At 49.4% G+C, this 23,895-nt stretch overlaps 3 protein-coding genes across 5 annotated transcripts; 2 read left to right on the forward strand and 1 right to left on the reverse strand.

The window, feature by feature from the left end:
* Nucleotides 1–358: 358 nt before the first annotated feature.
* On the reverse strand, nt 359–3,281 carry LOC117838447 (uncharacterized). The gene is made up of 2 exons (XM_034718483.2): nt 2,517–3,281; nt 359–699 (listed from the first exon to the last, which is right to left on the reverse strand). The coding sequence occupies exon 1, from the start codon at nt 3,065–3,067 to the stop codon at nt 2,525–2,527; it is 543 nt and encodes a 180-aa protein (XP_034574374.1). The 5' UTR covers nt 3,068–3,281; the 3' UTR covers nt 359–699; nt 2,517–2,524.
* Nucleotides 3,282–6,477: 3,196 nt separating this feature from the next.
* On the forward strand, nt 6,478–8,524 carry LOC117839942 (protein Barley B recombinant). Of its 3 annotated transcripts, none has more exons than XM_034720381.2 (2): nt 6,478–6,639; nt 7,056–8,524. In XM_034720381.2, exon 2 carries the CDS (start codon nt 7,184–7,186, stop codon nt 8,261–8,263), a length of 1,080 nt encoding a protein of 359 aa, XP_034576272.1. In that variant the 5' UTR covers nt 6,478–6,639; nt 7,056–7,183; the 3' UTR covers nt 8,264–8,524. The 3 variants fall into 3 exon arrangements, with proteins under 3 accessions (XP_034576272.1, XP_034576273.1, XP_072147020.1); XM_034720382.2 differs by having other exon boundaries at nt 6,488–6,756; XM_072290919.1 differs by having other exon boundaries at nt 6,628–6,752.
* Nucleotides 8,525–19,153: 10,629 nt separating this feature from the next.
* Nucleotides 19,154–23,516, forward strand: LOC117835977 (uncharacterized). The gene is made up of 3 exons (XM_034715319.2): nt 19,154–19,668; nt 19,830–20,292; nt 22,254–23,516. The coding sequence occupies exons 1-3, from the start codon at nt 19,479–19,481 to the stop codon at nt 22,927–22,929; spliced, it is 1,329 nt and encodes a 442-aa protein (XP_034571210.1). The 5' UTR covers nt 19,154–19,478; the 3' UTR covers nt 22,930–23,516.
* Nucleotides 23,517–23,895: the final 379 nt, after the last annotated feature.

Raw genomic sequence — 23,895 nt, forward strand, 5'->3', positions numbered from 1 at the left:
CTCTTATCTATTGGATCACAGCTGGTGTGCTTTATGGGAATCTAACGCTCATCTTTTTGTCAGAGCAAGAAGTGTCTTGCCTGTTGGATCTCAGTTCACACATGCAGCCAATCGAGCACATGGATCTCCATGTTACGCTTCATTTGATACTGTACCCGGATCAAGTTTTAAAAAAAAAAGATATTGTACCCAGATCTTCAGTAGCAGGATGGGTTGCTGGTTCAAACTTCAAAGGTGATTACTACCCGTAATATCCACATTTTGTTATGATCAACATCGGCTAGTTCCGATGGCCAACGAAATTAGTAGCTAAGGGAAAATGAAACTGAATAAAAAGAACTGGAAATGCAAAGAGAAATTAGGGAAAGAAGGATGGTTTATCGCATTCATCTTGGGCGTGGGTTTCCCAGAAATGATCCAAATTACTGACATTCCAAGTAGAATCACCAGAAAGTATTTTTGTACAAGTTGCCAACAAGACTTCTCGTTCAGGTGAAACTGTGTAAGCACTTGCATCACCATCCAACCTATCTAGTCGTTTTTAGAGTCCTCGCCCTTCTCTACTACAAACAGAGAAGCTGCATATGCACCTTGATTCAGTCTAGCCCCTAGAACACAACCTAACCTTGTGTACAAACATAGGAGGGCCTAGATGAGGTACAAAACTCTGCTATCCAACACATTCTTCCCACATGGTATCTGCAAAATAACATACAACAGGATGATAGAAAGTTAAGCATTCAGAAAACAATACTAAAACAAATAGTTCCATAATCAATGAAGGAGAAAGGGGGATATATGCTGTGTGGTATGTGGTATGATAATCAACCTAACTGGAGTTGTGCAATCCAGCTTGTCAATAGGCAAAAGCTCATAATGTTGTCAGTGTTTTCTCTTTTCCTTTCAGAATTCTCTGAACAAGAATTACCAAGAAAAAGTTGCACTTCGAAAGGCCAGTACCCTTAACACAAACCATTATAATAGTTCTCATCACAAGAATTACTAACTTTACCTGTCAATTTGCAAACAGCCCATCGTTTATTCCGGTTGTATTAGTTTGGTAACAAATAAATATAAGGATTGATTATTTTATCAGAGACCATAATACTACTGGTAATACGATTATCAACTGGCAAGCATATGCATATCAGAAATACCAACCTTCAGGTGTGGTTCAGGACTCCAGCTGAACTTTTTTTGTCATGCTAGTTTATAGATATATAGTACCAATACACGCATTTGTGTCTCAGTTAATTAGCATCATTCATTTGGAATGGGCACCGTAGGATACTACGTACTCCCTCCGTTCCAAATTATAGGTCATCTTAGTTTGTTCTAAGTCAAACTTATCTAACTTTGACTAAGTTTATAGAAAAATATATAAACACTTACAATATCAAAAAAAAAAGACACTATCAAGATGTATTTCATGGTCACTAGTTTGGCATTGTAGATATTTGTGTATTTTCCTATAAATTTGGTCAAAGCTAGATAAGTTTGACTTAGAGCAAAGCTGAAGCGATTTATAATTTGGAACGGAGGGAGTAGGCTACTTATATGAGAATAATATACTTGTCAAATTAGTTGGCTATAATGTCCCTGTAGCTAGACCAGCAAACTCTAGATTTTCAACCAATCTGACTTTGACTTTTTGAGGTATTCAGCAATTGCTTGCTTTTTATTAAAACAACACACCTTTAATTTTAATTAGAGAAAAAGAAATGCTTGATCACCACTACTAGTCCACTTCACAGAAGTTGAAATACAATGGTGTTTGTTGTGATTCTTAGGCAAAATTCTAACAAGAATCCAACAAACAATGCATTGAAGTAATCAATCTGTTACTAACAAAGCCAAGAACACAGCAAGCGACCAAGGATAGGTGAACAGAACCATACGGTAAAGCTAGTGTGATGAAGGGAATTATATCTGTACATTAAATCACTATTAGTAAATAACACATTAGAATTGTAGGAAACATTCCTGAAACCACATAGTTCCAGAAATCTGCAAATGCATGGACACACAACACATTTTTCTTCCAATAGATATTGCTCCAAATAACTTCACAACAATTAATCAGGTCTCTAAGCAATGGTAGATGTAGTACAATTTTATACATATCATCCTCATTATACATGTTGTCTCAGAACAGGTATGCTATATCGAAACAATACCAAGAAGTCATGTTCAGATAGGATTACACACGCCGGCAAGCTACTAATCCAAGATAGAAGGCCATTTGATAATACTTATAATACTGGACCAGGGCAAACCATGTTCACAATCACATAAATAGCATATTTATCCCATTTTCTGAGACCTGTGAGATCACTATCTGAAACTACTAGATGACAGCATTCAACATCCTACCGTATGGAACAGCCAAACAGGCATTGCACGTGCACGGTACAATCTATCTAGATCACACAACATGATTTACCTTCTAAGGGAAGCAATTCGCACCAATCGGAACCCAAGAGCTTGGGTCACAATGAAATACAGGGAGGCAATACCTTTGCTCTCAAAAGTCGAAGCTTTTGAGGTACGTGGGATCCTTCTTGGCCCGCTCCTGGAACTTGCGGAACCACCGGTCTAGGATGTCCGTGGGCACCACCAGCTTGCCGCCGTCGGCGCCGCAGAACGACTGCATGAAGTTGAACAAGTTCTCGCCGACGCGGAGCGCGACGCGCTCGGCGCGCTGCTCGTCGGGGGGCGGGGGGAGCGCGGCCGCATCCTCTACTGCGACGCCCAGCTTAGCGGGGCCCACAGCAGGCTCCGGCTCGTCGCCGGCCTCCGGGAGCGGGAAGCTGGCCGAGGGACGCGTGGGGCCGAGCGCCCCCAGGAACGCGAAGGGCCGATTGGCGGCGGCCTGAAAGTAGACGGCGACGGCCTTGCCGGGCGGCAGCGCGGCCGCGGCGGCCGGGAGCAGGAAGACGACCGCGGAGCGCGGCGCGGCGGCGAGTGCAAGCGTGGAGAGGTCGAGGAGCCAGGAGTTGGGCGCCACCTGCCCGAAGGCGGTGGCGTCGAGGGGGAAGGTGTGGTCCGGGAAGACGACGCCGAACATGGCGGCGGCGGGTGGCGGCCGGGTTTGCAGATTCTTGGATGCCGCTAAGGTGCTCGAGTTAGTGCCGTGGCGCGGCGGCGTGGCACCGGGGAGCTCTTTGTCCGGCGATGCGGGGCATCGGGCATGGAAGGGGGGACTGGGAGAGGTACCTTCGGTTGGGTTCTGGGGAAGAATAGAGACTTCTAGAAGGTCCCAGAGGTTAGCAAGATCGATTGGGTAGACGTGTCAAACACCTTCATAGGCCTGGTTTGCTAACGATAGATTAATTAGGTTTAATAAATTCGTCTCAAACACCTTCTTAGACCTGATTTGCTAATGATGGATTAATTAGGTTTAATAAATTCGTCTCGTTGTTTAACCTCCACTTATGTAATGGGTTTTGTAAATAGTCTACATTTAATACTCCTAATTAGTATCTAAACATTCGATGTGACACGTGCTAAAAATAAGCAAAGTGAACCAAACGCTCCCTTTACCCTTGTGTCCCGCGCATCAGACACACACTCGTGGGTCAGGTTCTCCTAAAGCTCTAGCTTTCGTGTCAGAAAAAAAACCTTCTTGTTAGACACACATTCATTGGATTAGCATCTTGTAACTTTAATTTATAGTTTCTAAGATTGCACGGTAGCGCATCTTCTTCTACCAGAATTTAGGATTGTTTTTTACATGATTCTTGTGGAAATAGTTTCATTCATTTTCTTGCCGAAGAACACCGAGTATCACCTGGTCTATTCCGAGAGCTCCTTAGTAATAGTGACAGTGAGTTATTCTCCTAAAGCTCTTTTTTTAAACAGAAAGGACGAAGTTTATCTATTTCACTGGCTCGACCTCTTTCTCTGGCCTTCCTGTATCAAAAGAAAATAGTTTTAACTCGTGCATTCACTATTTAGTGAATTGGAACAAAAAAATCTAAATCTCACTTAGAGCACTTTATGTTAAGAACTTAAGGTACTCAAATCTGATCCACTAATAATAGAGGAACTTTTTTATTCCGGTCGCTACGTGAGTTGTGGTAAGTGGATTTTTATGGCATGGAAGACACGGTGAACAAAGCTAGCGGTGAATTAGCCATGTAATAGCCGAGCGAAGGTGATGAAAAAAGTGATAGATAACATGGCGATAGAAAGGTTGTATGAAGATGATGGGAAGGGCGAGGTGGGAATCTAGTGTGCCAGTAAAATCATGCAAGAGGGTATAAAGGGTTAAGAAGATTAAGAGGGTGTTTGGATTCCACCCGCTAAAGTTTAGCACATGTCACATTGGATGTTTGATACTAATTAGGAGTATTAAACATAAGCTAATTACAAAACTAATTGCACAGATGGAGTCTAATTCGCGAGACGAATCTATTAAGCCTAATTAGTTCATGATTTGACAATGTGGTGCTATAGTAACCATTTGCTAACGATGAATTAACTAGGCTTAATAGATTCGTCTCGCGAATTAGCCCAGAGGTTCTGCAATTAGTTTTATAATTAGCTCATGTTTAGTCCTTCTAATTAGCATTCGAACATCCGATGTGACACTACTAAAGTTTAGCATATAATATAAACACCCCTAGACGAAGAAGGAAGATATATAACCTACCGACGTAAAAAAACAAAGACTAACAATAAGCGCCGGTTGTAGGTTTGATCACCGAGAAAGAAAATACGGTAGTCTTGGTGAGCGAAAAGAACTGCCTTATCTTTTTTTTTTCCCATTTTCAACCGTACTTTTGTTTAAAAAATATATGTTTGAACAAACATAGTAGATACACACTCACATTATGTGAGTCACATATATGCACATCATTGCCACATACACATTTCGACGCCGACAAGTGCCCCCTCCACCGGTGACCCCTTCTATATGAGTTCATCTTTGATCCGTCCACAAGCGATCTGCATACAGCATCAACTACAATTAACATTGTCAAGAGAGCTCAATGCTTGCAAGTTACTCGAGCTTGGACCCATGTTGGCAAGTCGCAAGCCTAAGTAAGCTCATGCCCGAATATGATGATTAAGATACAAAATCTAGTTCAAGATGTTTAAAGCTGAATTTGAGTTTTGTTTTAGCTTTTATACATTGTATGTGACCAAGTGTAGCTGCTCAAGCTCAACCTTTTTTTTCTACTCAAGCTCAACCTTTTTTTCTAACAAGCTCAACGACTCCCTTGTGCTCATTCTGCCTACATAACAAAAAATAAAACTCTGGAGTTGAATTCAATTTCATGTTTCTTCTCAGAAGGCTACTTTAAAACTGCTACTTGAGGATCTGAAGTTTGAGATAGTGATCCAGTCCCAACGATTTCGGGCAATCGGGCGTCCCTTTCTTTCCTTTCGTTTTCACGCTCCGTGGTTGGAACGTCAACCCTCCTTTTTCCGTCCTCGTGCTGGACATCCCTGTTTTTTGCAATTCAGTCCTCATAGACACACTACCTTTTTGCGTCGCCAAAAAGAAACCCTCTATGGGAACGGCTGTGCCGCAATTGCTGAACGGCGGTAGTGCCGGCCGGGCTGGCATACGCGTACCCAAGTTGGACCGCTCCGTTCCGTCTTTTGATGCTGCTGCTGATCGGCCTGCGAGTTTTGTTGTCTCTTATTTCCTGGTTCTTCGCATGGCTGCAGCCCAAAAAGCAGCACCACGTCCAGAACGGCTTCCTGGAACAGGGAAAACGGATGGTGATGGAATGCAAAGGCAACATGAGCCTTGAACAGTTGGGGATCGAAAGGGGAAATCACAGTAGTTCAGGTTCACTTTCGTCGAAAAAATAGTTCACCTCATAAGTGTATTGATGAATCTGCGGTTGTCTCTGTCTCTGGGAGGATGACTGTACCAAGGCAAAAAGGAAGCCATGGAGATGGGGGAAGTCAAAAAGGAAAAGGTAGTAAGTACTTCAGGCTGTAAAGGTAGAAAGAACAAAGGCAAGAGGAGTAGAGGATGGCCGACAGTCCTCAGGCTGAAGACGCTCAGGAATAACAAGGTGAGCAGGCGCAGATGAATTTCGTCTGCGAGCAGAATTCTTTGCCTTCTCACCTCACCGACCACCGCTGATCTCACGATTCTTCAGTTTAGCAAAGCCAGAACCAGTAACACACGCACATGCACGCACAGTGACACACACGAGCAGTCCCACCAAGCATCCAAGACACAAGGTAAAAACGCTCGAGCGAAACAAACTGCAGTAGCCTGATTCACTGAAACTGTAAAAAAGAAAGAAAGAATTACTGTTAACGCCGGTGCCAACGCACTGAAACATCAAACATGGACGGACGAATGGTGCTGTCAAATCCGTCCTCTTCTTCGTCGTCAGCGATGTAAATTTCATAGCAACCCCCAGGCATTTCATATTTTTGCTCCTGCCCCTTAATAGGATAGGGCTGCTCCTCCACAACCCCCTGTTTGATGAGAATAGGAAAAAAGGCGAGCACAATAGGCCTCGCGAGCCTATCTTTTCCTGCCCCCCTCTCTCTCCACCTCTCTCTTTCTCTTTCCTCGCTTCTCTCTCTCTCCTCGGCGCTTTCTCTCTCCCCATCACACCCACAAGGGGAAGTGAAAGAACCCTAGAGGCAGCAGTCCTCTTCAAGGTAAGCCCGCCCGACCCCAAAGCTCCCGCGTTTTTAATTGCCCGCAAGCTTGTTGGTAGCGACCGCTCCATGTTCCAAGGGGAGGCCAAGGATGGATTTTTATTTCTTGCCATGTGGGTGGGTTGCATCATTTTTGCTCCGCCTGTTTGTTGTTGCCATTTCCGTTCTCGGCCAGGCCGGCCCGAATCCGCCGCGCCTTCCCGTAGATCCCCCGTCGCGAGATTCGGCGGCGACGCGCCCGTCTTGCAATGGAGATCTCGCTCGATCTGTCGAGCGCGGGCTCGGGCGAGTCCGGTCCGGATTGGGCTTTGGCTCGGACGGGGCTGGATGTCTAGGGTTTGGTCGGAATGTGGCGGAATTTTGAATTTTTAAGCTTGTCTCTCATGGATTCTTGATTTTGTGTTTGTGTGCCTCAGCGGGTACTTGGGGATTTGGCGATTGGAGGGCAATGGTGGAGATTGGCTAACAGGGGCTGCAGAAAGATTCAATTTTGTCCGGCCAATTTTGGTTCCTGGAATTGGATTGGATCGCTGGTGCCGCCGAGATGGACGACGACGGCAGCCTCGGCATCCGGAATTGGGGCTTCTACGAGACGGTGAAAGGCAACCTCGGCCTGCAGCTCATGTCGTCCGTGCCCCCTGACCGGGACACAAAGCCGCTGCTTCCCAACGGCGGCAACTTCTTGCAGCACCATGGGCATCACAATGCGCCGCACCAGCACCAGCATCAGCACCATACACAACACCCACACCATCCCCGTGGTGGTGGTGGTGGTAGCGGTGCCCCCAGCGGCATGCCCACCGAGCCGCCTGCTGTTCACATGGACTTTGTGCGCAATGAAGCTTGGCTGCACCCCTCGCAGCATCACCACCAGCATCATCATCAGCACCAGCATCCCCGTCAACCGAAGGTCCTCCATCACCTCCCTGTCGGGCCAGCTGGACATGCTGGTCATCCTGGACATGGTGGACATGCTGTGCATCACCACCCTACTGGCTATGGTATGATGGCTGATGCACATGGCGTGCACACTCTGCAGATGATGCAACCACAGGCGCAACAACAGCCGCAGCCGCAGCCGCAGCCACAGGATCCTCCTCCGCCCAAGGAGGAGAGCATGCCGCAGCCACTGATTGAGGACCATCCGGTTCTAAAGAATGAGCCTCCTGTAAAGAAGAGGCAGCAGGGTCGGCAGCCTAAGTCACCAAAACCAAAGAAGCCAAAGAAGGTCGCTGCTCCACAAGAGAATGGGGCACCCAATAAGCCTGCGCCCCGACCGAGGGGGCCAAGGAAGACCGTGGGGATGGTGATTAACGGTATTGATTTGGACCTTTCAAGGATACCAACACCTGTATGCTCTTGCACCGGAACACCCCAGCAATGCTACAGGTGGGGTGCAGGTGGCTGGCAATCTGCATGCTGTACAACTTCTATTTCAACATATCCGCTGCCAATGAGCACGAAGCGCCGAGGTGCACGAATTGCTGGAAGGAAGATGAGCCAAGGTGCATTCAAAAAAGTGCTTGAGAAGCTAGCTGGTGAAGGGTACAACCTTGCTAATCCAATTGACTTGAAGACCTTCTGGGCCAAGCATGGGACAAACAAGTTTGTAACAATCAGGTAAAGGACACGCTATGTTTGTCGCCTTGTAGGTTCCAGTGCTGCAGCTTGTCCTGATTTATTGTCTGTATGTACTCTATGTGCCAATCTGCAGAAGTTTTTAGGTGTAGCTTTGTAGCAATGTTCAGTTTCGTGGACTTAATTTACATGCCCATCTCAGAGCTTTAGACACCGACTTCATGGAAGTCGGTTTGTATCAGTTCACAAATTGTAGCATAACGACAACAGTCTCTAATTTAGATGGCATGAAATTTAGTGCTTCCAATGTTTTTGTTCCCAAATGTTAATGGCATTATGTGTAGTTTTGCTCTGGGGGAAAGACTATTGCTGTGAATCGTGGGCTAGGAGATACTTAGTTTGCTATAAGTTTCAAGGTTGTTTACAAGATATTCATATTAAACATGTAATGGTCTCCATGGAGTTAAAAAAGTAGAATCCTTGATAGTGCAAATTCTCGTTAATCTTTGGTTTTAAGATCTACCCTGGATTGAGTCTTATTGTTTGTGCAGCCTTTGATTGCCAACGTGAAATGTTTTTAGCACCTTGCACTCAACATAGTTTATCAAGTTGACTAGTATTTTCTTTTCTTTTCTGCCGAAGGAGAGCATGTGATGATGTAAGATTGCTCGTAACTTCATTTATTGTGTTCTGTTTCCAGTTGTCTTCTGAGGACTTGCCACTGATTGTGTCTGGCATTTGCCCTCCGACTTTCATGTCGCAGAGATCAAATACCAAATCCTGAAATGTGTAGAATGTAATAGTAGTATGTCATGACTCATGAGCTGATGGTCATAATATTATCATCATTAACATATGGGTCTGTCTAGGTGCAGTACTTACATATGGTTAGTCTGTAGAGATACTATCTATAGCTACCGAACAGGTCTAGTTTAATTCAACATCTTCATCTTTTATGCCAATTTCATTGCATATGTATGTGGGGAGTGTAGCAAAACTAAATAATATCTGATTGTTTGGTTTGCTGAAGGTGATTAACTTATGGGAAATACAGGCAATGTCAAATTAGTTGCTTCCTCTGAATGTCGTATTTTTAGCATTTAATATTTTTGATTGCCAATCCCCAGTGGTCCGCACTGAATAAACTTTCTATTCTAGTCGAGGTTATGGGGTACCGAGTGCATTCTGATATGCGGGTATTGGGTGACTGCACATTCTGTAGTATAAATTTGCATGCTTCTCTTGTATAGTGACTGGACCACTGTTTTTTTATTTCTAAATATGTATGGCCAGAATGTGGAGCTGGGCTCAATACTCGTCTTTGTGACTTAGTACTTGGCCGTATTTTCATCTGGACGGTAGATTGTGCACGCCAATTTTGCTTTTGGTCAGCTGAGGACTGCAGCACCAGCCTAGAGCTGGTTGAATCCAGTCACCTTCTTCCGGTCATCTGTACTGAATCTAGCATGCGTGCGGTATAACTTGTGCTATCCTGTGTTTTTTGTTGCTACAATTGTCATCCTCTAGTCTGGGCAACTGCTTGCCCGGGCATTCGTTCTCGAGACCCGACTTTGATTTCTGGCTGATCTGGATCGGACCCGCTATTCGGAGGAGGTCCCTCCGGTTCAGCGATTTGTCTGGGATAGTATTTAGCCTCGGGAAGACGTGTGTTGAGTGTTTGGCTGTCTGCTGTGCTTTTCCTTTTGTGTGTTGAAAATGCACATTTTTTTCCCCAGCAGCGCCGACCAAGTTTGCAATTCTGGTTCCTGTGACTCGACGAGCTTCTCTGTTTTGACAGCCGAGTGCCCGAGTCGCTGTTTGTTCATGGACCTGTTTAAGCTGGGCCGATCTAGCTCTCGGGCGGGCCGTGGGAGTCCAAGCAAGATGGCCGGCCGCTTGTTTGAGCAGAAAACCTCTGTGCCTGCCGGAGGAAGAGGCACCCGGGCCGCCGCCGCATCCCGCGTTTGTGCACTGGCAAAAGGCCACACCACGCCAACCGCCAACGCCGCAGCAGCAAACGCGTTCCTCGCCCGGGAAACCTGCAGCCGGGCACGGGCAGGGCAACAATTCACGCTCGCTGACGGGCAAAACGAACGCGCGCGGCTCTGGGGCCCCTCCTCGTGGAGGAACGCGAGCGGCTGAGCACGGACGCCGGTTTGCAGCCCACAGCGCCAGCGGCTTAGCAGCGACGTGGTACCATAGTATAAACTCTGGGATACCTGAAATTCGCTATCCTCTGACAGAATCAGTCCAATGTAGATGCAAACCCCGGCTGCATTCTAGTATTCCCAGCCTCGATACCGTTCACAGCCAAGGATCCGTTTGCGCCCCCGGCGATTTTCGGAGCTGGTGGATGGTCAGGCCTCAAGATTGGACCTGGCATCACATCACCTGCAACCATCAAGCCATGACCCCAAGCACCGACCGCAGCGCGAGGAAATCGACCAAAAGGAGAGGAGAGGAGAGGAAGCACGGAGAATGTGGTGAAAGAGGAACATGGAACCTCGTAAATAAGGACCAGGGGAGACCGATGTTTGAGCATCCTGGGAGAGGGACGACCCACGATGGCGGAACGACGACGGAATTGGATGCATCCCTAGTTTTTGGAAATAATAATCGAGCGGCCTGTTCGGTAGTCCCAGCTTGTGCGCAAGTGTGCTCCATCCGTTGTTCAGACGACGACGACGACGGAATAATCGATGCATGAATTAGGTTCGGTAGTCCTAATTCGTTGGCCAGGCACTGTTGTTCTTTTTTGTGCTACGGAATAAAAGTAGCTCCGGTTTAATTTACTTGAACTGGACCATAGTTTCCATTATTGCATATGATCTGCTTCCTCTAAGCCGGTGCACACAGAAATTAATATGAAAACACTAAATAGAGGTAGTTCTCAAGATGATTCGTTAGTAACAATCTCATCCAACAAATTACAAATATGATTCTTTGATATAATTCTGGCCAAAGTTTCAAAAACCTCGATTACACATAATAAAATTTTTGGAATCCTCAACCAATAATTTTTTTTTTTTGAAACAGGTGTTGGAAAAAAGAAGGGGAAACGTTTTTTTATCTATCAGGAATAGGTTATTCCATAGCTACTAGCTTCTTCAGCTCCCATCTGCACGAGATAGATACTCCTATTGATAAGCTATGTTACATTGCCATACACAAATGCCAATCGATTCCACATGGTATGTTCTCACGCTACTCGCACATAGCTTCAGCACAAGCGCGGGGCGTTCCGTTCTTACTCCTCTGTTGAGCGCCAGGGCGTTCTGTTCTTATTCCTCTGTTGAGCGCCAGGGCGCCTCAATGATTCGGATTAGCCATGTCCGGGCATTGGAGGGCAAGGATAAGGGCGAGGGCACCCGGAAGGCGCTGGCGTTGCAAAACTCAGTTTGTCCCTGTCACCCCCCCCCCCCCCCCCCCCCCCCCCCACACACACACACACACCCTTCGCTCCACGCGCGCCCTCGCGGCCAGCTCCGGGCTCCGGCACTAGCTACCTGACAAGCCCTCTCATCCAAACCCTCCTCCGGTTGGGTGTGACTCGTCGTGCTGCTCGCTGCTGGCCTCCGTGGCTCCATCGTCCACGCCCTTTTTGTTTGCACACCTTTGGCCTCTCCCGTGCGCAATGATGCGCGCTCGCTCCACCTGTGCCGCGACAAGGATGGATGCATCGATCGGGTGTTGGGTTCCTGGCGCGGCGCAACAACTTGCCGAGAAGGAGAAGAAGAATGTCAGGGCCTGCCCACATGGCCATGCCCCCTAGGTCGATCGTGTGCCCTCGTGATTCGTGAAGGTATCGCGACGCCGCGGCGGCGCCGTGATCCAGGCTGATGCCGCTGCGCGTCTAGTGTAGCTATCGCGTCGTTGTCGCGTATACACACACACGTCTCTCGATCCCCTCTCTGGCTCCAGAGTCATCGTCGATCGGAACCGGCAGTTCCCATCCACGGAAAGCACAGTACGACGCCATGTACTTCGTGCCGTCGCCATCTGCCTGTCCCTCTATACGCCAGTTTTATGCATCCAAACGGCTGGCCACGCCACGCGCATGTGGGACGACGGCTACAGGCCTCAGTTGCTTTCCACAGGGGGATCGGCCATCGGCGGGACAGGCGCGCACGTCGGGCGGGGGCGCATCCCCTTGTCGCCGGGCACTACCAGGGAGCCGGAGCCGGCAGCAGGAGGGGTCGAGCGCGCGTTCCGTTGCGTTTGTACGCCACCCGCCACCGCCTTATTCCCTCGCCCGGATGGCCGGATCACCCCAGCTCGATCGTCACATGCGGTGCTACCAAGCGTGCACGGACGACGATGGATGGTGCATGCCGTCGTCGTCCCAGCTGATCTCTCGATCGACAAAGCTCTATCTGGCTGGCCTTTTCGACTGGATCGATCGTGTACGTGTGTGCATGATCCAAGTGGCGGGTTTGCGAGAGGCGTCCCGAAAGTGGTACAGCTTGATGGAATTAAAGGCTTTCCACTGCCAAGCGGTGCAACGAACGGCGACGCAAGTTGTGGGTTTAGTAAGTTGATGACAATGCGTGCGCCACTGTTCAATGTTCATGCATGCACTTTGCATTGGATCGAGCTAATAGATCGAGCTGCTTGCCGACCATAGGAACGTAAACGAACATGTAATTCTTTGTCGATCTCGCTGTGTAGTGTCTTGCTTTGGCAGACTCTCTTGAACGTTCAGGGCCTCGGGCATCTCCCCGTCCTTAGCGTTCGCCCTGCTTTACCCGTCTTGCCGCACGTACACGTTTGCAGCTGGACCGACACCGACCATGCCAGCAAGGCTCTCCGTGCGATTCGATGACTACGCTTCCTTCTTCTTGACTCTGCTGCGCACGCCTGATACTTTATTTGCAGCGCCATTATCCACAGTGCTTCTCTAGCTAATCTTCCAATTATAATTACTGTTGTTTTTTAAAAAGTTACTAGTCAGTTCAACCTAAAATAATTGATATCGAGCTCTTCAGGTATTGAGGCCACAAATGAACTGAAATTCAAAGATGGCAATCCACCCGAGGGCTTGGCAACAGGCAGATATGCTGCACCATTGGTGGTCAGATGAGAGCGGGAGCAAATTCCTACTTTAAGAGAGGCATGTGAACTTTGATTATGCTAGTTACATAGACAATCTGGAGGGAAAGGAATAGGAGAATATTTAACAGCAAGGAGACTACTGTTAACATGATTTTCGAGAGGATCAAAGACGAGGCCGCCGCGTGGATTATGGCGGGAGCGAAACATCTCTCCGCTTTACTAGCGCGATACTGATTGCGACTGAGTTCACAAGGTTGTTTTGTTTTCTTGGTTCAGTTCTTGCCTTATTTCATTTTTGATCGATTGTATTTATCCAGTCAGGATTTCTTCTTTTTAATATAATCAGCAGCTCTCCTGGCAGGTTCGTTTCAAAAAAAATCAAAGATTGCAAATAAAGCTAGTGTCAATAATTGCTCCAAAATTTGATTATTGGAACTCATAATTTCCTTACCAAATCCACAAGTTGATTTGTAGTGTGCTATGACTGGAGAGGGATGCGGATACGTAGCTATCGTCCCAGCTGTTTGTCTTGACAGATGAACATGTACAACATTCTTCCAGTCAGTCGTAACCGACAACTACATGCGCGATTCTCCGATCGATCGCTAGCCGCAAGGCTGCAATTCTGCGTCCGGCGTGCATGCACGACTAGTCAGAGGGGCCCAAAGCATAGCTCTTGCGCAACCAATCATGCACGCATATGAGTATAACTACGTGGATCAGCAGCAAAGCCAGCTGCATTATCGATCCTAAGCAAAGTGCGGCCACCCCCGACAGACAGGGACGTGTGCTCGCTGGAAAACCCAGCTTAAGTGCTTGTCATGAACGATGTAGTTTGCCACTGTGGGTGACATGGGGTTTAACACCGCAGTCACGTGGGTCCCGTTGAGAAAAAATTTGGGTGAAGTGACTTTTTATTTTACGGTTATAAAGATAACACGTACGCATACACACCCCTACGATCGGACATCACATGTCAGTGTGTTCTCGGTCCCACGGTCGGGAACGGATAAATGGAATTATTTGATTATTTTTTGTTGAATTGTTGACTGCATTTGGGTACGAGCGGACGTGGACACGGCTCTACCTAGAAACACAAGTACAGGTACAAAATTGATAGGAAACGGTCGGACCAGTTTAGTGCACTTGTAGTAATAGGGTGTGCAGGCAGCGAGTGGAAGAGAAGCGATATGATTAGGAGCGGAACATGATGATGTCCTGGCGGGCCACGTATTCCTGCCGCGTAGCCATCATGGAGGATTACGCAGCGCGGCACGGGAGGGCCCACGGGTAAGGCCCATGTACGTGTCCACGGAGCGGAAGCGCGGCCAGCACGGGCCCATCCTGCCGACCCCAAAGATCTCAACTATCGGATTCGTGGGCCCCTTCTCCCCAAGTTCAAACGGGCCGAAAGGACAGCCCCTGTAGGCCAGGCCCAATAGTGCCTGCATACTTGATGCTGCCACCATTTCACTGCTCACGCTCCAGCAGTTGATGCCTGATTAGACTCATGGTACTGCAGGGAAGTAACTACTGACTGGCCTACTGTGTTTCAGTGTAATCAAACAAAGATTAGTGAGAGCAACGGCATCGAAGTCACTGGTGATGCTGAATGCCATGACAGGAGATGTGAAGTGCGGGGAGTCCTATCATGGAGGACGAGCGAGTAATAAAAAGAAAAAGAAAAGAGCTGCTCCAATCTGAAAGAAAGACGGGCGGGCGAAGAACACGATTGGCTATGGAATAGTCGATGTGGCATGATGGGTTTCAATCAGGTGATGCGGCGACGACTGACGTCTCGGTGACCATCACGTGGCGATGGCGACACTGTGGAGCGGCGTCATTTCTCCTTGGAAAAGACAGCGGCAACAGCGGGCGCAACCTTGCAGCTCCAGTGATCAGGGCACTGTTCGTCGCCATAGAGCTGCACTGCTGCAGTCTCCAGCTACTCAGATACCATTTGCCTTCCTCTTTTTTCTACCGGCTTTTACCTTCGAACAGTAGCTAGCTTGCAGCTCAAAGAGTGCCTTTGACCGTGCTCGACTCCACACCTGAAAAAAAGCAACAGAGAACAGCATGAATAGAGCACTACAATGGAAAAGATACGAACGAAAGGCAGAATCATGCAGTACGAGCCGCTGGATCGTAACGTACGTGGCGTGTGGCGTCGAGCTCGATCGCTGGCCCGGCCGGCACCGATTCTGATGAATGAGCAGCTGCAGCAACTCGTCTCTCTCTTTTTGCTCCGCTGTGCCAGGGCGAGCTGCAGGTCTAATGATCACGAGCGTGGCGACCTCGCCCTCCTTTCCTCCCGCATTCCCGTCCTCTGACCAAAAGGTGGGAGTCGTCTCGGCATCGCCAGCCGCCAGCGGCAGTTACACGCAGGCCTCGTCTTTCTTCCTCCTCCTCCATCCCGCGGGCACGCACGCACACAGACTGCAGCTGCAGGCAGCCTTGCTCGGCGCAGAGGTGGTGTAAGCCTGAATGCCTGATTGCAACCGCATTGCATTGCTTTGCTGTTTCTGATTTTCAGTAATCCAGCCGGCTTTTCTTTCTTGTCCATCGGCTCTCTTTCGGCGCCGATCTCCATGGCCATCTAAGCTAGAGAGAGGTTTCAATTGGCTCCGGCGCCCGAGAAATTCGCAGCAAAGGATACCGAGCGCGCGCGGTTAGCTGCAGCGGCAGCCCAGCAGAGTGGAGAATGTTTTTCAGAGGGGGAGCAGGCCTGATGTTTTCCCCTGTGGAGCGTCGCGCGCCGGGCTGATGGGTCACTTCAGGGGGGCTGCATGATTGCATCGGCCAGAGTGAAAGCAGGCGAGTGACAGACCGGCCGGCCGGGTGAAATGTGCGTGCGTGGCTGGAGATCGCCGGGAGAAAGATGGAGAGAGGGTTTTGGCTACTCTGGTGGTCTGAATACGCACAGCAGAAAAGCTAGTTACAGAGGCAGCATGCAGATGATGGAAAGATTACTACCTGCTACTGGGCATGCCATGGCATGGAGTAGTACGGAACAGAGGTTCAAAACTGTGCTTGATGGCTCGCTCCTGATTTGATTTTCTACGAATGATCTTGCCGCTGACCACGGCAAAATAGCTCCTGAACTCGTAACCTGAATGTTGCTACAATTAGCAGTTTGTTTAGCCAAAAGGAAAAGAAAAATAATCTTTTTTGGGGGTTCAAAAGATCCCTTTCCAAAAGGATAGATCGTCGTCAGGGAGCGTCGGTTGTTAAGCTGGCCATGGTGTGGTTATTCAGACAACAGGCAATCCCTCAGTTTTATATGAGTGTTCTCATGCGAGCGGCCGGTCTATGAAACATCTTAGAGCATTCCTCAATTAGTTAGCTTGTCTTCCGGCTTTCCACGTAAGCGTCTTCATCTCGAGTTGCCTGGCCGAAAGAAACGCTGAAATGATTGCTCAACGGAAAAAAAAAGAATCGAAACTCCCAAATCAACTAGATAGCTAAGAAATTTTTGTACAGTGAAGTGTTCTTTATTTGTGCACTATATGAAATGTCACACCTCTGCACGCACACGCAACTGTGCTTCTTCACAGGCCGCTCCTCCAGCAAAAATACAGTGGAATCCATTCACCTTTGCAAATCATTCCTGATGGTTGCTTGCCAATGGACGCCGTAAAGCACACGAGCAAGAGTAATAATAGGTCGACACAACATGGCCGTAGGCACTAGTTCATGTTGGATATGGCAGCCCTGAGCTGGTTGGGATTCGAGAGCACGAGGGCATGTACATACATCCATGCCATCCATCTGCGGATACACACATCTCTGCTGGCAAGAAGAGCTAGCAGAGCAGCGCCGGCCATGGCATGATGATGATGGCGCGAGAACTGCTGGGAGCAACGTACCCAGAGATAAAAGTAGCTCCCTACCTTTGCATACTTTGGTTTGGCGTGCGTGCCGCGTCCGCCATAGACCCAAATGATGGAAGCGGGCGAACGAGGAGGGAGAAAGGGCCTGTGTCGCGTCCGAAATATATGTATGTTACTATGTTTACATATATGTCAACTAGGTCCCCATTTCTTTAATTGGCTGCAAAAATAGTGAAGTGTGCTGCACCTTCGTCCGGTGTACGGCGTGGAGAAGTACCATGTTAAATATGCGGGAGTGTATCTTTATTAAGTACTAACTGATGATGATATGATGCTTAATCGTTTCGTAGTGATGATTAACCGTTGACAGGACAAGATGCCATCGTCACGTATAGTTACGTTGATTTCTTTAGTAATGTCTTCATGGGAAGAAAAAGGGAAAATTTGTAAGGGCAACCACCTAATTCATGAAATTTGTCTTCGTTTCTTTCAATAATAATCCTGTTTTGCATGCAAGAGAAAATAATACTAGATGTGCCCCCTGGGTAATTAACACTTTGAGAAAAAAGCATAAATACTTTGGGAAAAAATATGCTGTACACCACATCTTTAGCATTAATTGACCATATTAAAAGTCCTCTCTTGGCAAGTAGATTTGATGCACCTATCTACCAACTGGTAATTGTTCATGATGGAAATCAACAACTGCTAGCCAGCTATTGCATACAGCACACAGGCGACACTATATTATATATTTGTTACTCTTCACAGACGAACGTCGTTTTTTTCAACCTATTAAAGCTCTGATCAGCGTATACTTTAATTTGCACACATTGAGATTAATAACATTTATAGATAAATGGTTTCCCAAATTTTATTGTTAAAGTTAGTATTCAAACTTGTGCTCCGAGGGAATCATCTCAACAATGTCCAAAATGTCAATCTTTTGTGATGGGAGGGGATCAGTTCAAAGTCCAAAAGCATGTAAAATTCTGCTGAAAAGAAGATGGACTGTTCGCCGGCGCCCCATGGTTTAGTTCCCCACGGGAAAAGAAGCTCGCTTTTCTCCCTCTTCGAATCTATGTGTACTATACACAGCTTCGCCAAAAGGGCATCTGCTTATGAATATTGTAAAGACCCAGCTTGCCGGATCGATTAGAAAAGACATGTGTGAGCAACTTACCCTAAAATTGTTTGATTAATGAGCTACACATGCAGCCATCTTAGCAGAAAGTCGAAAGCGGGAGGGAGGAAAAGCCAAGAGATCGGCAGATAAAAAACTCTGGTTGTGCGATGGAGGAGAAAGATGTCAATGCCATCTCATCGTGCCTTAGTTTAGTCGTGAGGAGAAAAGGGTTAGGATCAAGCTCACAAGGGTCCGGCACTTGCGCGAAATGATCGCATGCATGTGTGAAGAATCTTCCTCCCATCACCCTCCCATTGCTCGATCACTAGTATATAGTGACATGGTTTTTTCAGTAAAGCAATCACTGCAGGTCATAAGGGTGAGCTGTTCGTTTGAATAGTTTATATGTGACTGGCAAAATTAGCTTTCGATCATTTTGCTTGGTCAAATCAATCAATGGGTGTGTGCACTTCATTTTTCCTAGTATTTTGTATATACTAACATACTACTAGATTTTTAGTACCTGTATGTACGTGGCACTAAATAAAGACTGCATGCATACAAGCATGAATTTCCTGAAGTTTCCATCTCACTGCCTAACTCGTGTCTGGCCAAGAAAAAATAAGGAAATCAGAAAGGGCAGAACAAAATGCTCTCTTCTAGTAGAGGGAGCAGTTATGACAGACACATGCATGCAAACGATATGTGCTGATTAAGCTAACCACCATAATCAATATAGCCTAGGTGTGACGAGATTGGGAGAATAGTCTGTCTCATGATCCCATCGATATGATCTTAAAAGAGCCCTAAATTAAAACAAACAAACAAAGGCTTGATAAAAGCTGCCCAACCAATGAGTATATGAGACACATTCCCCCTTCAAAAAAAAAGGGAGGGGGGGGGGGGGGGGGGGGGGGGGGGGGGGACACCCACACACCGATGCAGGCACAAAAGCAAAGAGATATAGACAAAGCCCTTTCTTTCTCTCTTTCACCACCCCTCTATCTCTATCCTCCCTAAGGTAGCTTAGCTATATATGATCCCCCCATGCCCCCAAAGCCTTTCCACACAAACACAACGATATATGCACCTTGAGCTTTCCACCCCATAAAGCCTCCCTTGGCACCTCTATCCCACTAAGGAGCAAAAAGAGAAGAGGGAAAGGAGCCAAGAGCCCCCAAGTGCTAGCAGCTTGCTTGGCGAGGGCATTCGGCTAGCCCCTGCCCTTAAAAAGAAGCAACTTCCTAACGCTTATGGCACTACTGGTCAAGAGCCACCACCAAATGTTGGGCTCCTCATCCACCTCCTCGTCCTCCCCCTCGGCGTCCCGGCAGCCGGCGGCGGCCGCGGTGGCGCCTCCTCCTCCACCCCCCTCCTCCTCCTGCCTCACCGACCAGCAGCCGTCACCCGCCAAGCGCAAGCGGCGGCCGCCCGGCACACCGGGTAATACAATCGAGTTCGTGGTTGATCTTGCACAGATGCATGTATCGTATCAGCACTTTGCTGCTTAATAATGTGTGCACCGTTGGACTATCTATGCACGTTAAACAGTTTATATTAGAAACTTTATTAGAAAGATGATGAGATGGATGTGCCGCATGCAGACCCCGATGCGGAGGTGGTGGCGCTGTCTCCGCGGACGCTGCTGGAGTCGGACCGGTACGTGTGCGAGATCTGCGGGCAGGGCTTCCAGCGGGAGCAGAACCTGCAGATGCACCGGCGGCGGCACAAGGTGCCGTGGCGGCTCGTGAAGCGGGCGCCGCCCGGCGGCGGCGAGGACAGCGGCGCCGGCGCCGGTGGTGGTAACGGCACCACCGGCGCGGCGACGACGCCGCGGAAGCGCGTGTTCGTGTGCCCCGAGCCGAGCTGCCTCCACCACGACCCGGCCCACGCGCTGGGCGACCTGGTGGGCATCAAGAAGCACTTCCGGCGCAAGCACGGCGGGCGGCGGCAGTGGGTCTGCGCGCGCTGCGCCAAGGGCTACGCCGTCCAGTCCGACTACAAGGCCCACCTCAAGACCTGCGGCACCCGCGGCCACTCCTGCGACTGCGGCCGCGTCTTCTCCCGGTAACCTCCCCGATCCTCCTCTTGCTTCTTCTTCTACGTACGTGTGTGCATGCGATGCGCGCGCACGAACGCACGGCCCAGCGCTCGATCGATCGAGCGAGCCCCAGCCGGTGGGCGGCCGGTGGCCCAGCCCGGTTTGTCTCCGGTGGGAGCGAGCGAGATGGACAGGCTTGCATGGAGATGAGACAAAAGCTATGGTGCCGGCCGGCTCGCGCGAGTAGGGCCTGACTGGGTGTGCTTGGCTGCTTGCCTGCCAGTGCCACTGTGCCAGTACTGGCTGCGCACACATGACATGAACAGCAGCCGACGCCAATTAATTAGGGTTTGATCCGGTGGTTTAGCAAGCGAGCTGACCACCGGGCCGGTCGATATAGTATCAGTAATCATTCGTACGGACACGGGTTTGTGTGGGGGCTAGCTATGCTTTGCTTGCGTTTGGCGCTGCATGGTGTGGTGATCTCTCTGATGATGATATCTATCTGTCGATCCGGAGGTAGCTAGCTAGCTAGCTGATGACGATGGAGTGGGTTCCATAGTATCTAAATATCCACTACTGATGAAAGGAAACCATCATCCTTTTTGCGCGAAGAAAAAAAGGGGAGGGGAAGAAAGCAGATCGAGGGAGGGTGTGCGTGGCACAGTGCACCGGGATATGATCGTTTCGGTGGCGGGTTGCGGTAGGACCGAAAGTTCCAACGCGACAGGGCGACAGCGACGGCGCATCGACCACAAACTGTCTCGCCGCATGCGTTCTTCTTTCTCCCCCACTGTGCAGTGCTAGCTGCTCACGCAAATTCCTTCACGGAATCTGACATTCAAATATGCATGCATGTATATATGCTAGTTGCAGAGTTTTCCCCTACCATAATACTTACTCGATCACTGTTGCTAATTGTTCAAAGAGCAACAATAAAACTTGGCATGTGCGCGCATGCATGTACTAGCAAGGAGCAGAACTGAACTGTGACCACGATCAGGTGAACGTACACGTGAGCTTGTGATCGAGTTGGGGTGCTGACCAGATGGAGCCGGTAGCTAGTGGTCGTAGTCGTCACAGGCTCTCTAGCTAGGTAGAGACAAGCTGCTCCATTCCTCGGACCCCCTGGCCTGATCCACCAAAGTACAGGGCGCCACTCCAGCCGCAGCCACACACGCACTACCACACACACCACCACGTACGCCCATGTGCTCCCACTGCCTTTTCCTCCAAAACAACAACGCCGGCCGCGGCATAGCGTGGCCTAGCGCCTTTAATAATTGGCATGGCAGCCACACTCCCTTGTCACTCACCACCGCATCGATATACTACCGGACATGCATATGCATGCTTTCTTTTTCCATCGCGATGGGACCTCTTGCATACATGCCTGATGTCTCCGTCGATCGATCGATCTCCATGTATCCTGCTTCCAGATGTTCCCATATGAGCCAAATGGATAATGGCTGCATATCCACTTAAGTTTGTAGTGGTCCTTGAATTATATTGATCATTTGCTTCACTTGATGTGTATGGCATTTATCGGCATCAACTGATGAATAATGCAGACATCGAGCCTAGGCGTGTGTTGTAGCTGTCGGTCCCGTGAACTGAAGCTGATGCTTCGAGCCCGAAGCCTACAATGTTGCCGCTAAGCTCGCTAGATTGCTGTTGGATCCGCGCGCACCGGTACGGCCGGTCTCGCTACATCGTCGTGATCGACGGGTAGCTTTCGGCCGGCCGTGTAGGCTCGCGCGACCGAGCCAGGCGATCGGCCCATCGTGCACGCGCGCCGCCCGTGTGGTCTCTTTCCCGTCTCGCGGGGCAAAGGGGGCTTTGCCATCTCGCACGCACGTGGGCGATCGATCCCGACCTCCTCGCGACAGCGACGGCCGGCGGGGTCTCTGTTGATTAGCGCTCGCGCTGCGGATTATGTGAGTGATTAAGATGGTGGTTAGTGATGGTTTGGAATGTGTTTTTGCAGGGTGGAGAGCTTCATCGAGCACCAGGACGCGTGCAACTCCGGGCGGATGCGCGGCGAGGTGGTGCCCGTGCCGTCGACGCTCCCGGTCATCCGTCCCGCCGTCCCGCGGCACCCGCCCGCGGTGGCGCCGCCGCCGGAGCTCCAGCTCCTGCCGGCCTCCACGGCGGCGCCGCTGACCGCCGCGACAACCGCCTCATTGTCGACCGTCACCACCACAACTACCTCGTCCGCCCACGAACAACCCCACGTGGCGACGACGACGAAGCTGCAGCTCTCCATCGGCCCCGTCATCACCGCGGCCTGCTCCAACGGTGCCGTTGCTGCCGCTGCCATCGGCGAGGAGGAGGACGCCGAGGAGCTGAGGCGCGCGGTGGAGGAGAAGGCGGCGGCGGACGCGGCGCGGGAGCGGGCGCGCGAGGAGGCCGCGGCGGCGGAGCGCGCGCTGGAGGAGGCCCGCCGCGCGCGGCAGCGGGCGCGGGCGGACCTCGAGAAGGCGTGCGCGCTGCGGGACCACGCCGCGCGCCTGCTGGCGCAGGTCACCTGCCACGCGTGCCGCCAGCGATCGCTCGTCGCCATGTCCTTGGCCGTCGTCGCCGGCGAGGGACACGGCCACGGCGGGCCCGCGGTGGCCTGCGACCCCATGAGGGGAGGAGGCGTTGGGGCCGCAGGCATCTAGCGCCATGCACAGCGCAACAGCACGGGCCGAGTTTGTGTACGTAGATTCGTAGGCCTCGTCGATCGTGTCGTCTGGCGATTAAGCTAAGATAGCAATGCTCTGCACTGCATGTAGCTAGCTACGCACGCCCTTGGTTTTTAGGGTGCTTCAATTTGCTACTTTGGCCACGTCAATCTCCCACCATAAGTTCTTCCTCTACTTTCTCGTGATGCTCTCTTGTGAAGTGTCTATGAGATTCCACTCGAAGTTGTGATCATGCACAAGAAAGCAAGGGTTTAGACCATCTTTCCTCAAGCTTCCACCGCCCCGGGTTCTTTGCTGCTTTCTACACGTTGATGTGGCATCGCCCTTGCCTGCGGCCGCCGCCATTGCCCTTCACGTTCCTAGACCACCGCCGGTCAACTATTGCCCATCCCTCCCTCTATATGCTCGAGGGTTTGGTGACACATTCACTAAACTCTGCAAGACACGGATGGAAGTTGGTCGGGGCATGAAACATGGAGTACATCACACATTGGATTGCATTAGTAAAGAGATCCTGTTGCTTATACTTCAATATCCTTTTTGTGCGAATGCTATTACGTCCATATGTGTCTGTATAGTAGACATTGACCGCTCTCCCAAGTTCATGATTTTTGTTATAAATAAAGAAGAGAGAATAACATCTAAGCCTTTTTTCTCTTGAGGTTTACCAGCTTTTCTTTCTAAACATAGTATGAACCAGTCCGACATCATATCTTGAGAATAACGAAGTCACTATGGGTAAATATGTGTTGATGGGTATGTAGATGTAGCCTACCTGTGAAACAATAATTATCCAAAATTACAAGCATATGTGTTGAGTCAAAAACTCAAATTTGTTAGGCACACGTCTTACAACAGTGAACCTAACAAATTGAGATCAAATCGCAAGATTTTACTATCTGTTATTTCTTGTGTTCTCATAATGATAGGAAATGGCTCCTT

The sequence above is a fragment of the Setaria viridis genome, chromosome 9, assembly GCF_005286985.2.
Source record: "Setaria viridis chromosome 9, Setaria_viridis_v4.0, whole genome shotgun sequence".
Classification (NCBI taxonomy): Eukaryota; Viridiplantae; Streptophyta; class Magnoliopsida; order Poales; family Poaceae; genus Setaria; species Setaria viridis.

Excerpts from the sequence above, each read along its gene's own strand:
- LOC117838447 (XM_034718483.2), bottom strand. The coding sequence starts at position 3,067 with ATGTTCGGCGTCGTCTTCCCGGACCACACCTTCCCCCTCGACGCCACC.
- LOC117839942 (XM_034720381.2), top strand. The coding sequence starts at position 7,184 with ATGGACGACGACGGCAGCCTCGGCATCCGGAATTGGGGCTTCTACGAG.
- LOC117835977 (XM_034715319.2), top strand. The coding sequence starts at position 19,479 with ATGGCACTACTGGTCAAGAGCCACCACCAAATGTTGGGCTCCTCATCC. Across the intron at positions 19,669-19,829 it reads GCGGCCGCCCGGCACACCGG|ACCCCGATGCGGAGGTGGTG; the intron begins GTAATACAATCG and ends TGCCGCATGCAG. Across the intron at positions 20,293-22,253 it reads TGCGGCCGCGTCTTCTCCCG|GGTGGAGAGCTTCATCGAGC; the intron begins GTAACCTCCCCG and ends GTGTTTTTGCAG.